The 12,589-nt window shown below is 37.5% G+C and overlaps 1 protein-coding gene across 4 annotated transcripts in view; it reads right to left on the reverse strand.

Moving 5' to 3' along the window:
* The window catches only part of PARD3B (par-3 family cell polarity regulator beta), a 1,099,140-nt gene that overhangs the window by 503,334 nt on the left and 583,217 nt on the right, over positions 1 to 12,589 (reverse strand). For all 4 annotated transcript variants that reach the window (XR_007718129.1, XM_050750804.1, XM_050750806.1 and 1 more), the window contains exons 7-10: positions 8,275 to 8,400; positions 5,351 to 5,709; positions 2,855 to 2,994; positions 1,584 to 1,712 (exon numbers count right to left, since the gene is read on the reverse strand). Coding sequence is in view for 3 of the 4 variants with exons in the window: in XM_050750804.1 (XP_050606761.1) it covers positions 1,584 to 1,712; positions 2,855 to 2,994; positions 5,351 to 5,709; positions 8,275 to 8,400 (754 nt within the window). In the remaining variant the exon portion in view is untranslated. The remainder of the gene's footprint in view (positions 1 to 1,583; positions 1,713 to 2,854; positions 2,995 to 5,350; positions 5,710 to 8,274; positions 8,401 to 12,589) is intronic.

A 12,589-nucleotide genomic window follows, 5' to 3' on the forward strand; every position in this document is an offset into this window, starting at 1 on the left:
AATGCATACGTTGATTAATGGGTACAGACTGTCTGAAGAAACAGATTAGGTCTACCTTCCAATCCATACAATAACTCTTTACATATCTGATAATAATTGTCCTGTCTCCTAATATTTTTCTTCTTCAAGTGAAATATCATCAGTTCTGTCAACTAATCCTTACTGTTCTAATAACCTAACTCTGGGAACCTACATGTGCCTTTGTCAATTCTTACACAGATTCAAAGGAAATAACAAGGAATAAATACGAGCCCTTTTATCACATTTGTTTCTATTTGTTATTAGCTATAAAATCCCTTTTGAATTTTATTTTATTTTATTTTATTTTTTTTGAGACAGAGTCTTGTTCTGTTGCCCAGGCTGGAGTGCACTGGTGCAATCTTGGCTCACTGCAACCTCTGCTTCCCAGGTTCAAGTGATTCTCCTGTCTCAGTCTCCTAAGTAGCTGGTACTACAGGCACATGCCACCGTGCCCGGCTACTTTTTGTATTTTTTAGTAGAGATGGGGTTTCACCATATTGGTCAGGTTTCGAACTCCTGACCTCAGGTGATCCACCTGTCTCGGCCTCCCAAAGTGCTGGGATTACAGGTGTGAGCCACTGCACCTGGCCCCCTTTTGAATTTTCTATAGCCTTCTTAAAAGCACAATTTCAATAAAATAAATAATATGTATTTATTGTAAAAAAAGAAAATGAAAACCTCTCATAACTGATATCCCAGATGTATCTTCTTCTAGTTGTTAACAAGTTTTAAAATGTAATTTGATGATACTGCACACATAATTTTATATCCTACTTTTAAATAAAGTATTCGATTATGAACATTTCTCATGCTATCATCAATTTTTTACAGAAACCATTTTAAGTATTCTATATTTCACTGGCAAGCTATCTAGTTATTTATCTAACCAATGCCTTATGGTTATACAGGACCCAATATATCACTACAATAGATAGGACTTTAGGGGAAAAAATCAATGTACATGAATTTTTTCCACATCTTTGATCATCAGTTTAGGACAGATTACTTGAAGTCTAGTTACTAGGTCTAAGGGTATACATTTTTAATAAGGCTTTTGAACTCATCTTTCTCAAGATGTCAATCCCAGCCCTCAAGAATAGGTTAAATACCCTTGTTTTATGTTATCATGGCACTCCGCATCTTCCCTTCATAATCTTCATCGCCATTTTGAACACCTGGCTATCTTTTTATTTACTGTTAGACTGTAAACTTCATTAAAGTAGGTCCACAAATTATTTTGCTGACTGTGTTTTGCCTAGGGCTTAGCACACATCACACATTCAATATATATTTTATTGAATTAGTGGCATACTGTTGAATCATTGCTTATTGCTGAAGGTGTTTGAATCTGTGCCCTGGAAGCATTGCTTACATATACCCACTGGCTGTGTCAATGTCCTAAAAGTGTGATACCCCAAATGGGGTAAAATACCCTGAGTGTGATTCAACTTTGGTTATGAATGAAGTCTGTGACTTAGAACTCGTTTCTTAGCTATAATGAGTTCATTGAGTGTATTAAGCTTGGCATTAAAAATTCAGTGAGACTGAGATCTGAACATTACCAACTCTCGGGGCAGAAAATGTCCTTCCTGGCGGGCAATGACCAGCGATGCTGTCTCCCCCTGCTTGGTGCTCCTGAGCATGGCCACAAGCTCTTCCTGGGTTCTTCCAGTGACATCTCTCCCATTTACCTAATGAATAAAATCATATAAGCAGCCACAATCACAGTACTTGTTATCTCCTTCTACACTACATAGTTTTGAAAACAAGAAGCAAATGGGCTCCCATACTTGAGGAAGCTCTGAAAAGATAAAAACTAAATACGTGGGCAAAAACCAACAATGTTTCCCATAATGCATCATCATTATGATGCTGGATGAACTCAGAATCAGTAATTAATATCAGCAGTTTTTCCTAAGACATCAGATTTTTATGTGGGGAAACTGGACTAATAGATACCAGAAAATGATTCTGCTTAAGGTAGAAGGCAGATTTCAAAGGCTTACTTAGTGCCATTTTCTGCCTAATTCAACAAGCAGAGCGAACCATGATCACAAGGCAAATTTCTCTGCAAATACGAATCTAGCGATAGAATCCTGCAGTTTTTAAATGTATTTAGAAAATTATAGTCACCAGATTATCATAGATTACTGGAAATTCTTATTTGGAGCTACATTAGTCATTTGGTGCATCTTCTTTCATGATCTAGAACAACATGAAAAGCAAAAGTGTTGCTTCTAATGAAGATGATTGCTTCAAAGGTAAATGGACAATATATAATTATCAAGACAATAATGTCCTCAGACAAAAATAAATGAAAACAAACAGCCACCCTCTTGCTTTTGGTATCCCAAACATATCTCTCTGCAAAATCCCTTACAGCTGTTTTCATTGCTATCCTAGCACAGATGATAGAGATACGGACAAAGCACAGAATGACCTGAGATACTCTGGCTTGTCCTGGCCAAGTTTGAAAAGACTATTATAAAGACTTTTTAACTTTTCAGCCCTAAATGAATACATGTTGAATTCTTAGATTCAATCCAAATTTCACAGGGACCTAAGAGGTAGAAGTAAGAGAGGTAAGATCAGAAATGGTTTTCATTATCATTTGGCCCCATATCACTGACCTTACTAGGGATTTACAAAGTTAGACTCCTCATTAACCAGTTCTATACTTAAAGTTCTTATCTTGTCTATAAGTAATAATTTTTCATATATATTAGGCTCAAAATAAAAATATTAATATATTTACATATATTTCAATGCAATTAAATGGCATTATTTAAATGCCGAGAAATATTTTCATACAACTATTAATTCCAATTCTTACCTCCAAAATTCTGTCCCCTGATTGTAGGCGGCCATCTTTTATTGCTGCTCCCTTTGGTAAAATGTTTTTTACAAAAATGGGACCAGGACCATGTATGGAAGAGTCTCTGGTAACCACAGTGAAACCAAGTCCTTCAGGGCCTAGTGTATTAAAACAGGAAAATGTATAGTCATCTGAGTAATATTATATTCAATTTTACAGTAAGATCTACCTAATTTAGACTAATATAGAATCAGCAAAATATTTACATTCTGAGACATTTTAAATATGCTTCAGTTATTTGGGTTTCAAATGCAGATTATAGTTCCTGACAGGCCATGATGGTATCAAAGTGAACTTAGGGCCCAATCCAGATGTGTAACACTTTGGCTTATTCAGGTTCTAGAAGAAATGCACATGTTATCCAGATGCCCAGGAGATTGATTTCTCAATAAACCATAACCTGACTTCATACTTTCTGAGAAGCAAAAGGCCATTTGACTTAAGTTCTGTTAGCCTCTTAAATGAGCTGGACAACCTGTGGCTGAGCCCTCTACTTGTGGCTCAATTCCCCGTACTGCTGCATCCCACTGTCTGGTCAGCAAGCATCTTGCTGCTCCTGTCCTGTCTTCTTGCATCTCCAATTTCTCCCTTCTCATGTATTTTTTACTCAGTCGAAAGGTATGCTCAGATTTCTCTACCCTGAAGGATCCTTACTTCCATCTTACTGCTTCTTCCAGCTTCCATCACCAGTGAGCTACTCATGACCATCTCCGTTGGTCTAGCTTTGATGATTCCCACCATTTTCTTGAAATTGACTCTCTCTTTGGTTTTCATGTCTTTATTTTCTGATTATTTTCCTATCTTTGATCATATCACATCCATCATTCTCTCTAAATCTTACCCATTATCCTGCCATGAAGCCATAGATGTTCCCCAAGGATCTGTCCTGGACCAATTTGTCCCCTAGACTCCCTGCCTGGGCCAGCTCCTGCATCCAAATATATCTTCCAGTGAAACAGACCTACATCTTTATGGCTCTAATGTCTGTTTCTGATGTCAGCTTCCTAGAAGTCATCATGCACATTTCAAACTTCACTACGTACCTCCCTCTCCAATCCAGATTCTGACCTTTTCAAATATCCTCATCTACTTAAAATTCTAATTTCTAGCAATGACATCTCCATTATGCAACTTGATCTGACTGAAAAACTTCAGCAATCACTGTAATTCTTCTCTTTTTTCCTTCCTACAACCAGTCATTTATTAAGGCATGCCTAGTATGTTTCCACCTTTAGACAGATGCAATGCACCCTTTACTTAACCTTTGTTGTTTGGCCTTGTCTTCAGTGTATCTTTTTGCTGTCAGATTAATCTTGCTAAAGTACAGATGTGACGTCGTATCTTTCATTTTTGCATTCAAGGCTTTGTAATACATTTTTAAGGTGATTCTGTGTCTGATTCATTTTTCTATACCCAAAGCACCCAAATCTGTGTCTTCCACATAGCTGGATCATTTGAACAAAAAATACAACTGAGGCATTTAAATAAAAAAACTGATTGATAAGTACACTGAAGTATTTTTATATGTACTAGTCAATGCATTTTATTCCCAGAATAGAATTCTTATAGGTGAATGAAGTTTTGATCAGAGAATCTTTCCAGAATTGTTTTCATATCCTAATTAAAGATACATTATTTGTTTCCGAAAGACATTTATAGTTTTTCTAAAACTACCTTGTGACCATAAATTCTCTATTAATTCAGACAAGAATCTATAAGATCTTGGTTTCTTTTGAATTGTCTTGAAAAACACAGAATTTCAGAAGGTTGCAATGGGGGAAGGGAATATCAAACAGAGGTTACAAAATGAACAAAAGCACAGAAGCGCATGAATGCTTATGTATGTGTGTATAATACTGCATAAAGATGCATGTACACACATGATCTCTTCTCACTGATCTGTGCTTGAAATGGATAGAAAAGTTGAAAAAGATGAATAAAGATTGTACATGCTTTTGAAATTAGGTATGTTTTAAATAAATGTTTGCGATGTTGAATCAGAGAAATTAGTAAACATTACCTATTTGCTTTCTGAGGAGTAAAATTTGTTGTTATAAGACTGTCTTAGAAAAACAATACGCTTTTTGGACATGGCCTAAAGGATGCTTCAAGAATCACTAATCGTGCTCAGAAAAGGGACAACTGAATTTTCGTGCCTATTTAGTGTTAAGTTGTAATACAATATTGCTCTGTTGATATCAGGTTTGCAATGATTCTTTCCACTCCCCAAAATGTCTTTATTATTTTCCTCTTTAAAATAATCTATAAGCTCTGAAGAAAAGAATAAAAAAGTACAATTTCAAGAAATTTAAGTTACCTAAGTATACACTGAAATCTATTCTTTGATACAATTAAATGAAGGGAGAATTAACTAAATTAGCCTTAATGCATTTCTCTTAACCAATTTTACATGTTACAATAATAGAATGATATTAGGCATAATTTAATAATTACCTTTCTTTAGGTCAATCTTAATTTTCTTTGCATTTTTCTTGCTGCCAAATCCCATGAGAGGGGAGAGTGAGGGAGAGGATGGTTTTCCTCCTAGCCTTGGTACTCGGGGACTCTTGTTTTGTTGCAGGCAAGTTGATGCATCTGTTTCAGGACTTTCGGCTCCTGTGAGATTTGCTGTCTTTAGTCCCGATTTTCCATGGACAGGAGGCGGCGCTTTGGTTTTCAAAACGCCATCATTGTTACCAAAAATGTTAAGAGGTCCAATGACTGATTTTTCATACTGTTCACGGTTTTGCGGAGGAAGCACGTGGAGGAGCACGCTTGGGGATTTCATTGCCTGGCGGAAGACATCCTGAGCCCTGGAAAGAGAGTTGATAAATGTAGGATGACCCTGCTTTGAGGTGCAGCATCTTCTAAAATACCCCAGCAGGATGGCAACCAAGAGCAACACAGTGGATAATCATAGGAGACACGATCAATATTCCTAACAGAATGACCTTGCCAGCTACATACTAGTTACCACTTACTACTTGCCCACTCAGTGCCCCTGCACCGAGTTATACATACATTATTACCATGCATCCTTCTCTAATTTAACAAGCATGTTAGGTAAGTATAACTAGCTTTCATTTCACAGACATGGAAGTTGAGGCTCAGAGAGATGAAATAATTTGTCCAATGACCCACAGCTTTTATACGTTTCTAAAGATGAAAATCTAACCAGAAGTGATTACCACAGTGAATATAAAAAACAAAATAATTTGATATTTTGGACCAGATCATTAGTTAGGTTTCTTTTAGGACATCCTTCTAAAGTACAGATCTTTTCTAACATGCGTTGTGTTACACAAGTTCATGTTTGACACCCATGTTTGCTCATGGAGACATTTTGGCAGGTGCCTTGCCTGTGCCTAAATGTCTCAGTGGAATCTCAATCCAACATGCACCCTTCCTGTTAGTCTCACATAGAGCAACTGCGTTTTCCACTTTTATGACTTAGCGCTTTGTGTTCTTCCTCAAACTTCTTATAACATTTTCTCCCCTTCTTCCTCATGCCTCTAGATGCCCTGTGCCCAGTTCAAATGACTACTTTTCCCAGTCTTTCTTGCCCAGAAGATATAAATGAAGGCATTAAAGGAAAGCTCTTTAGAAGAGGCTGATTCAGTAGAGAGATAAAAACATTTATTGTTCTCCTGTTTCTCTTCCTTATTTCCTGAAACTCAGAAGTGACTGAGGCAACTCAGCAGCCATCTTGTGCCCATTTTTCCACTGAACGATAGTAGCCACATGGCAAGATGAAAGCAGAAAACGGAAGCCGCCTGACCCGCTGATGGCTGTGCAGCTGCCGCAGTAACTATGGAGTGCGAGTGCCCTCTTCCACGCTTGCTTGTTGTTAGGAAAAATTAATGTTAATCTTGTTTCAGCTACTCTTATTTCAGGTCTCTGTTCCTAGCAGCCATAGCACATAATAACTAATCATAACCCCGACTGCAATCTGATTCCTCAAACTCTATCCCGTACCCCCCTTTCTGAAGTGCTTAATTCCGCAAATTGTTAGGGGAGAAGGAAGATTTCCCATAGGCCACCTAACTCCTGTGGTCAGTTCCCCTATTATTTTTGCTAGCATAGGAATCAGTTTCTACTCCATACTAACTCTATACAAAATTTTTATGAGTCTCACTTTCCACCTCTATAAAATAGAAGTAATGACTGCTTTGCATAATTATCAAGTCCTTGTGAAAAAGCACAGTAGTATATTAAAAGATTATTACTAATAATAATTATAGTTTTGCCTATCATTATTTTAACACAATAGATTCTTCTAAGGTCTCATTTCTTTTCATACTTAGCAGCCAGTACCCACTCTTCCTCTACCCACAACCACTCATCTTTGTCCACATGCACACATACAATATTGACAACTAATGCCCAGAGAGAAGATGTTTTAGGACCTGTTTTGGTCAGAAACAAGAGGGTGGTGATGATTCCCAAGGATTATTAGTACTTAGTCCTTTGGTCCAGAATCCCACTGCAATGCCAACATACATTAAAAAAAATATGCATCAGATTACTATACACTCTAATTCCTGGGTACAGGAAGCCATTCCCTTAACATTTTCACATGCAGAGAGATGATTTCTTGAGGGAGACAGTATTTATTTATTTATTTATTCATTTTGAAGATGGAGTCTTTCCCTGTCGCCTAGGGTGGAGTGCAAAGGCACAATCTCACCTCACTGCAACCTCCGTCTCCCAGGTTCAAGCGATTATCCTGCCTCAGCCTCCTGAGTAGCTGGGATTACAGGTGCGTACCACCAAGCCTGCCTAATTTTCTTTTGCATGTTTAGTAGAGATGGGGTTTTATCATTTTGGCCAGGCTGGTCTTGATCTCCTGACCTCATGATCCACCCACCTCGACCCCCCAAAGTGCTGGGATTACAGGCGTGAGTCACTGCACCTGGCCAAGAGATGGTATTTTAATTTTATTTTTTTCTGTTTGTTTCTATGATTCAGTGAGTCCTCAGACATCTCTCACAGATTTTTTAGCTTAAGGAAGACTGCTGACACAAAGTAAGTTAATTAATAAGCTGAACTAACAGTCTGTGAAAAGAGCCATTAAATACCAGTTTAACTGACCCATAGCGCAAGAAAAACAAACCCGTTGAACGACGCCCCAGTAAAGACAGCCAGGCAGGAAGGCTTGTGATATTCTGTAGTTTAGCATTCTCAGACCTGCCAGAGACATGTGTGGGCCACCTTTGAGTAGGCTAAAACATTAGAAGCATTTGAAAATGGATGTCCTGGATCGTTCAAAGGGAAGTGACTAGAAATTCTACCTACTATTTTGATCATAATGAGTTCAGTAATGATTATAACCATGCTAGGGATCAACAGAGTAAATAAAACAATGAAAAAATGCTTACTGAGCAAACGTTTTGTCTACGAGATCCACACTGTTGATTTTTACAATACATTCATTTTCGTGAAATAGTCCCTCCCGCTTGGACCTGCTGTTTTCTTCTATGCCTCGGATGAAGAGTCCTAGAATCCTAAATGCAAAATTTAGATTGAAACATAATTACTGAATAATAAATGCTAATTATTTCTCCACTTGCAACTGTTCAGAAATACTATTGATTTCTATTTACAAAAGAAATTATACTTCATATTCAGGCAACTGTTTGTTATTTTAATCCCTAATCCAAAAAAGCCAAAACTCACTACAGGACAAAAAGCCCTTCTAGATAAATATGCATAAGTACTAACATCAATCTGAGACTTCATTTCTCATGCTCGCAGTAAACTTATTGAAAGGCTAGTTTAGTGGAGTTGACACCAAAGACTTGTGGTTTGGAGAAGGGCATCAAACCTGACTATAACAAGTAAGTCTGAGTTAGTGCCAACACGGCAACGTGATGTTTTGCAGTGGGAGAGCATTAGGGTATTCACAGTAATTGTTTTGCAGTCTTACTACCTATTCTAATAATTTGCATTTTAAGAAGTAAACAAACATTTAAGCTCAGATCATATTACTCAGTTTAGAAGGAAGCTGGATCCCATTTGTTGGTGCTACCAAATCAAGTATGTGTTGGGCGTTTTCTGTGTGCTCAGGATGGAGGAGTCTGAGACAAAGCTGTAGGGCCAGGACCAGGTAACTTCAGTATACATTTGGGGTACAGCTGAAGTCCAAAAACTAAAGACATTAACAAGCCTAGAGTCTTCAAAAATATGAGAGCTAACTAGATGGGAGACCAGTGCCACACACAAAGGCTTTGAACAGTCAATGAATTTAATCTGATGGACCTGGAGGGGGGCATCCAGTAGCCCCTGCTTCCAAACAGGGCAGCGACATGATGAAGGCAGGCTTTGGGAAGAGTTGTCTGAAATTTCAACCAAGAAGAGGCTAATTTAGAGAGGATACCAAGGGGCTTCCGGATTTTTGTGGTTGTAGCTTAGAATCAGGAGGAGGTTGGAAGAGAAGGAAAGAAGGAAGAGAACTATAGCCATAAGAATTAAAATTGTGTGTGTGTGTGTGTGTGTGTGTGTGTGTGTGTACATTCGTACACAATTCTGTTATATACATCAACCAAAACTAAACCAAAAACCATAAGAAATGGAACTTATACGTATTTTCATTATTTCTCATTTGTGGGATTTCCCTTCTCTTTGTGATATGACAGGGCTTAGCTGTGTCCCAGAGTAAGAAAGATAGATATGTCCTGCAAGAGGAGTCTGCTAGGTTTGGAGAAACTGTGATCTATGCTTTATCAATCCTCTTGTTTTTCTACTTTGTCACTCTCTTTTGTATAAAAACCATGTGTGCTATTACAAAATACCTTCACATTAAATTTCAAATCTAAATAAAACATGAGCACATTTTATGTGTAAATAACAGGGTCAGCCATAGAAAAGGGCAATCTATAATGCAAGTATCAGAGAAAGCAGTCCTTCTGTTTGGAGTGGCCACGGAGTTGAGCCTCTGCCCCCTTAATGAGCTCCCATCTTCTCAAGACCTCAACAGGCATAGCAGTGATATTTGGGTCTCCACTTCGAAAATGTTAAATGAATACAGCATGCTGCTGCAGGAGAGAGAACAGCAAGCAGTCACGCCATCTATTGCAGGGAAGGCTCAGGGTCATAGGCACAAGTGTGCAGTGGGGTCTTGTGGTTCATTTCCTAGTTCTAGTAGGTTAGCAAATTAATCATATTCTGTGTTACTTTAATCTTGAAACACAGTATTAAAAATTTAACTATTTGACACATGAAAATAATAGATCAAAATTGTGTTGTTTTTTTTTCCCCTAAATTAAACAGCATCCTAAGAGTCCACATTTTGGATTTCTGTTAGGGTGGATTCACAATAACTTGATCCATTAGGAGGCTCACATGTGGTTATACACTTGTTTATGTAAGTGATATTTTTTTTAACAAGCATTCAAGTCTTCCTTTAATTTAATTCAGTACATCATCAGTCATGTAATGTTACTCCCTAGGATTTAATTTCACATTTTGGGAGATGAATTAATTCTTTCGGGCCACTGGGTTGCAATTTAGCTGGCATATTACAACTGGAGTATGCTATGTGAACCTCACTGATCTAAATAATCTAACTTTCCATGAAAAATTTATTGACAGAATAAGCCCAACTGTAAAACCCATGTGTCAGAGGTAATTTCGGTAAAATGTAAAACTGACTGATTTTATTAGTTTGGTCCCTGGCAACAAACCACTTCTGCCCTCTCTGCTCCATGGAAGGGATAGATTCCCTCCAGTTTGATTTCATCCAGACCACTATGAGAAGGCTCAGAAAACAATACCTCATTATCCTCTTTGCCCTAAACTGGTGGGCTGTGGTAGCTGTCTCATTTGGGACCAAGACTCACAGAATTCAAAGATTAATGCTGTCGAGAAGTTATAGGCCGAGACTAACCAGTTAATTTGCATTAATGAGCAGTGATAAAGGATGCTGAAATCCACAGCCTCACAGAATTAGAGGGGTAACAATTCTTTTTGCTCTTCTAATCATCATTTAGGCACCAACATCTTCTCCTTGCCCCTTTCCTGTTCTTTCCCCAATGTCACACAGCCTGTGACTCCACCAGCTTAGTATTTTTGTTTGAACATCTCTTCGCACAGTCTTTATTAGCTTTCATTCAGCCCTTGTTCTCTCTCCTGTTTAGCTGTCTTCCCTATGAAACTGAGGCCTATTATGCTACCTGTACTGAAACAAATTAATTTATGTTTTTAATTCACAAAAAAACATTGATTTTTAAAATATGAATAAAATTAAGTTGTGTTTTAGTTGCAAGAACTTTGGAGTTTTTTTATGTTTGTTTTGTTTTTACTGGGAAAGCCAATGGCCCTCAATACAAGCAGCATTCAGCATCCCTCTGCGATGCTATCTAATGGATTCATTGAGGCTTTATCTAGTAGAGCAGCCACCATAGTTTACTTAGGATGATCTAACTTAGATTAGGTTTCTTATTCAACAACAGGTGTGGCAACAGTTTTCTAAAAGAAAAAAAAATAGAAGGCAAAGTCAATTACAGTAATCTTAGTAAAAAATTAAATGTAAATTCCAATTTAAGATAATGGCACAAACCAATAAATGGAAGGAAATTAAGAGCAAAGTATAGCACTATGACCTTAGCGAAGCCCCTGTGCTCACACAGTGAAACCATATGGCATTATGAAGTCAGACACTTGTCTGACATGCTCTATACGCAGTTTCATCTAGACACATGGGTTGAGTTAAGTATGCTGTTTCAGCCTGTACTCATTACTTCTTAACTTTTATTGGCTCATGTCTCCACTTCCATAGCATTTTTAATGTTTTTTAATTAAATTTCCTTTCTATAATACTGGTGGATAGCAAAAAAAGTAATAGAACTATTTCACCAAGTTACTGAACAGTTAACCATGAACTTATAATAAAACTGCATTTCTGAATCAGGCTTTTTGGTTTTAGCCAAAATAATCATCATACTGATGATTTACACACTCATACATTATGTGGTTTACAAGGAACTTTCACATTTTTAATGTTATTTAATCACCATAACCTTGATGTAAAGTAGGTACTCAAAAGAGGCAAGTTTAGGGGACTTGATCAAGGTTATAAAAAAGAACACTGGGATTCAAATCCAATAGTTCTGAAACCACGTCCAGTACTCTTTCTTCTATTCTACAAGGTTTGTGCTAGGAATCAGAACCAGGAAGGAGGAGGGAGGGAATCAATAAAGCTTAGTGTATTTCCCTCGTTTGAAGTGAGAGAATGTGATTTCTGAGCTATAGGATCAGCTTGTTTTCTGAACTATTGAAAATGAAGTATAGCGACTGCCACACTGTATATTTACTCATTTTTGGAAATTGGGAAGATCTTGTGTTCTATCCCAGCATCATTAAACTAAAGAGCCTGGTCATTTAACAGCTCTGGTAGTTCACAAAGCTCTGTTAGTATACTTCTGCCAAAAGTTATTAGAATTTCTCATGACAACCGAGTAAATATTCACCCTATCTATCAAAAACAACCTCAGTTTGTCCTATGCCATAACCCATAACATTTATAAACACACTTATTAACACATACAGGAAATGAGACAATAAGAGCTGCTAGCTTTTTGGTTCATTTCTTTTTGGGAACATTCATTCCAGTGAGAGCTTGGCATCAGATGTTATTTGCAAAAAAAAAAAAAGGTGATGACTTCACAATTACAGGTAGCAGATGGCTACCTGCTG

Source organism: Macaca thibetana, chromosome 12, assembly GCF_024542745.1.
Source record: "Macaca thibetana thibetana isolate TM-01 chromosome 12, ASM2454274v1, whole genome shotgun sequence".
Classification (NCBI taxonomy): Eukaryota; Metazoa; Chordata; class Mammalia; order Primates; family Cercopithecidae; genus Macaca; species Macaca thibetana.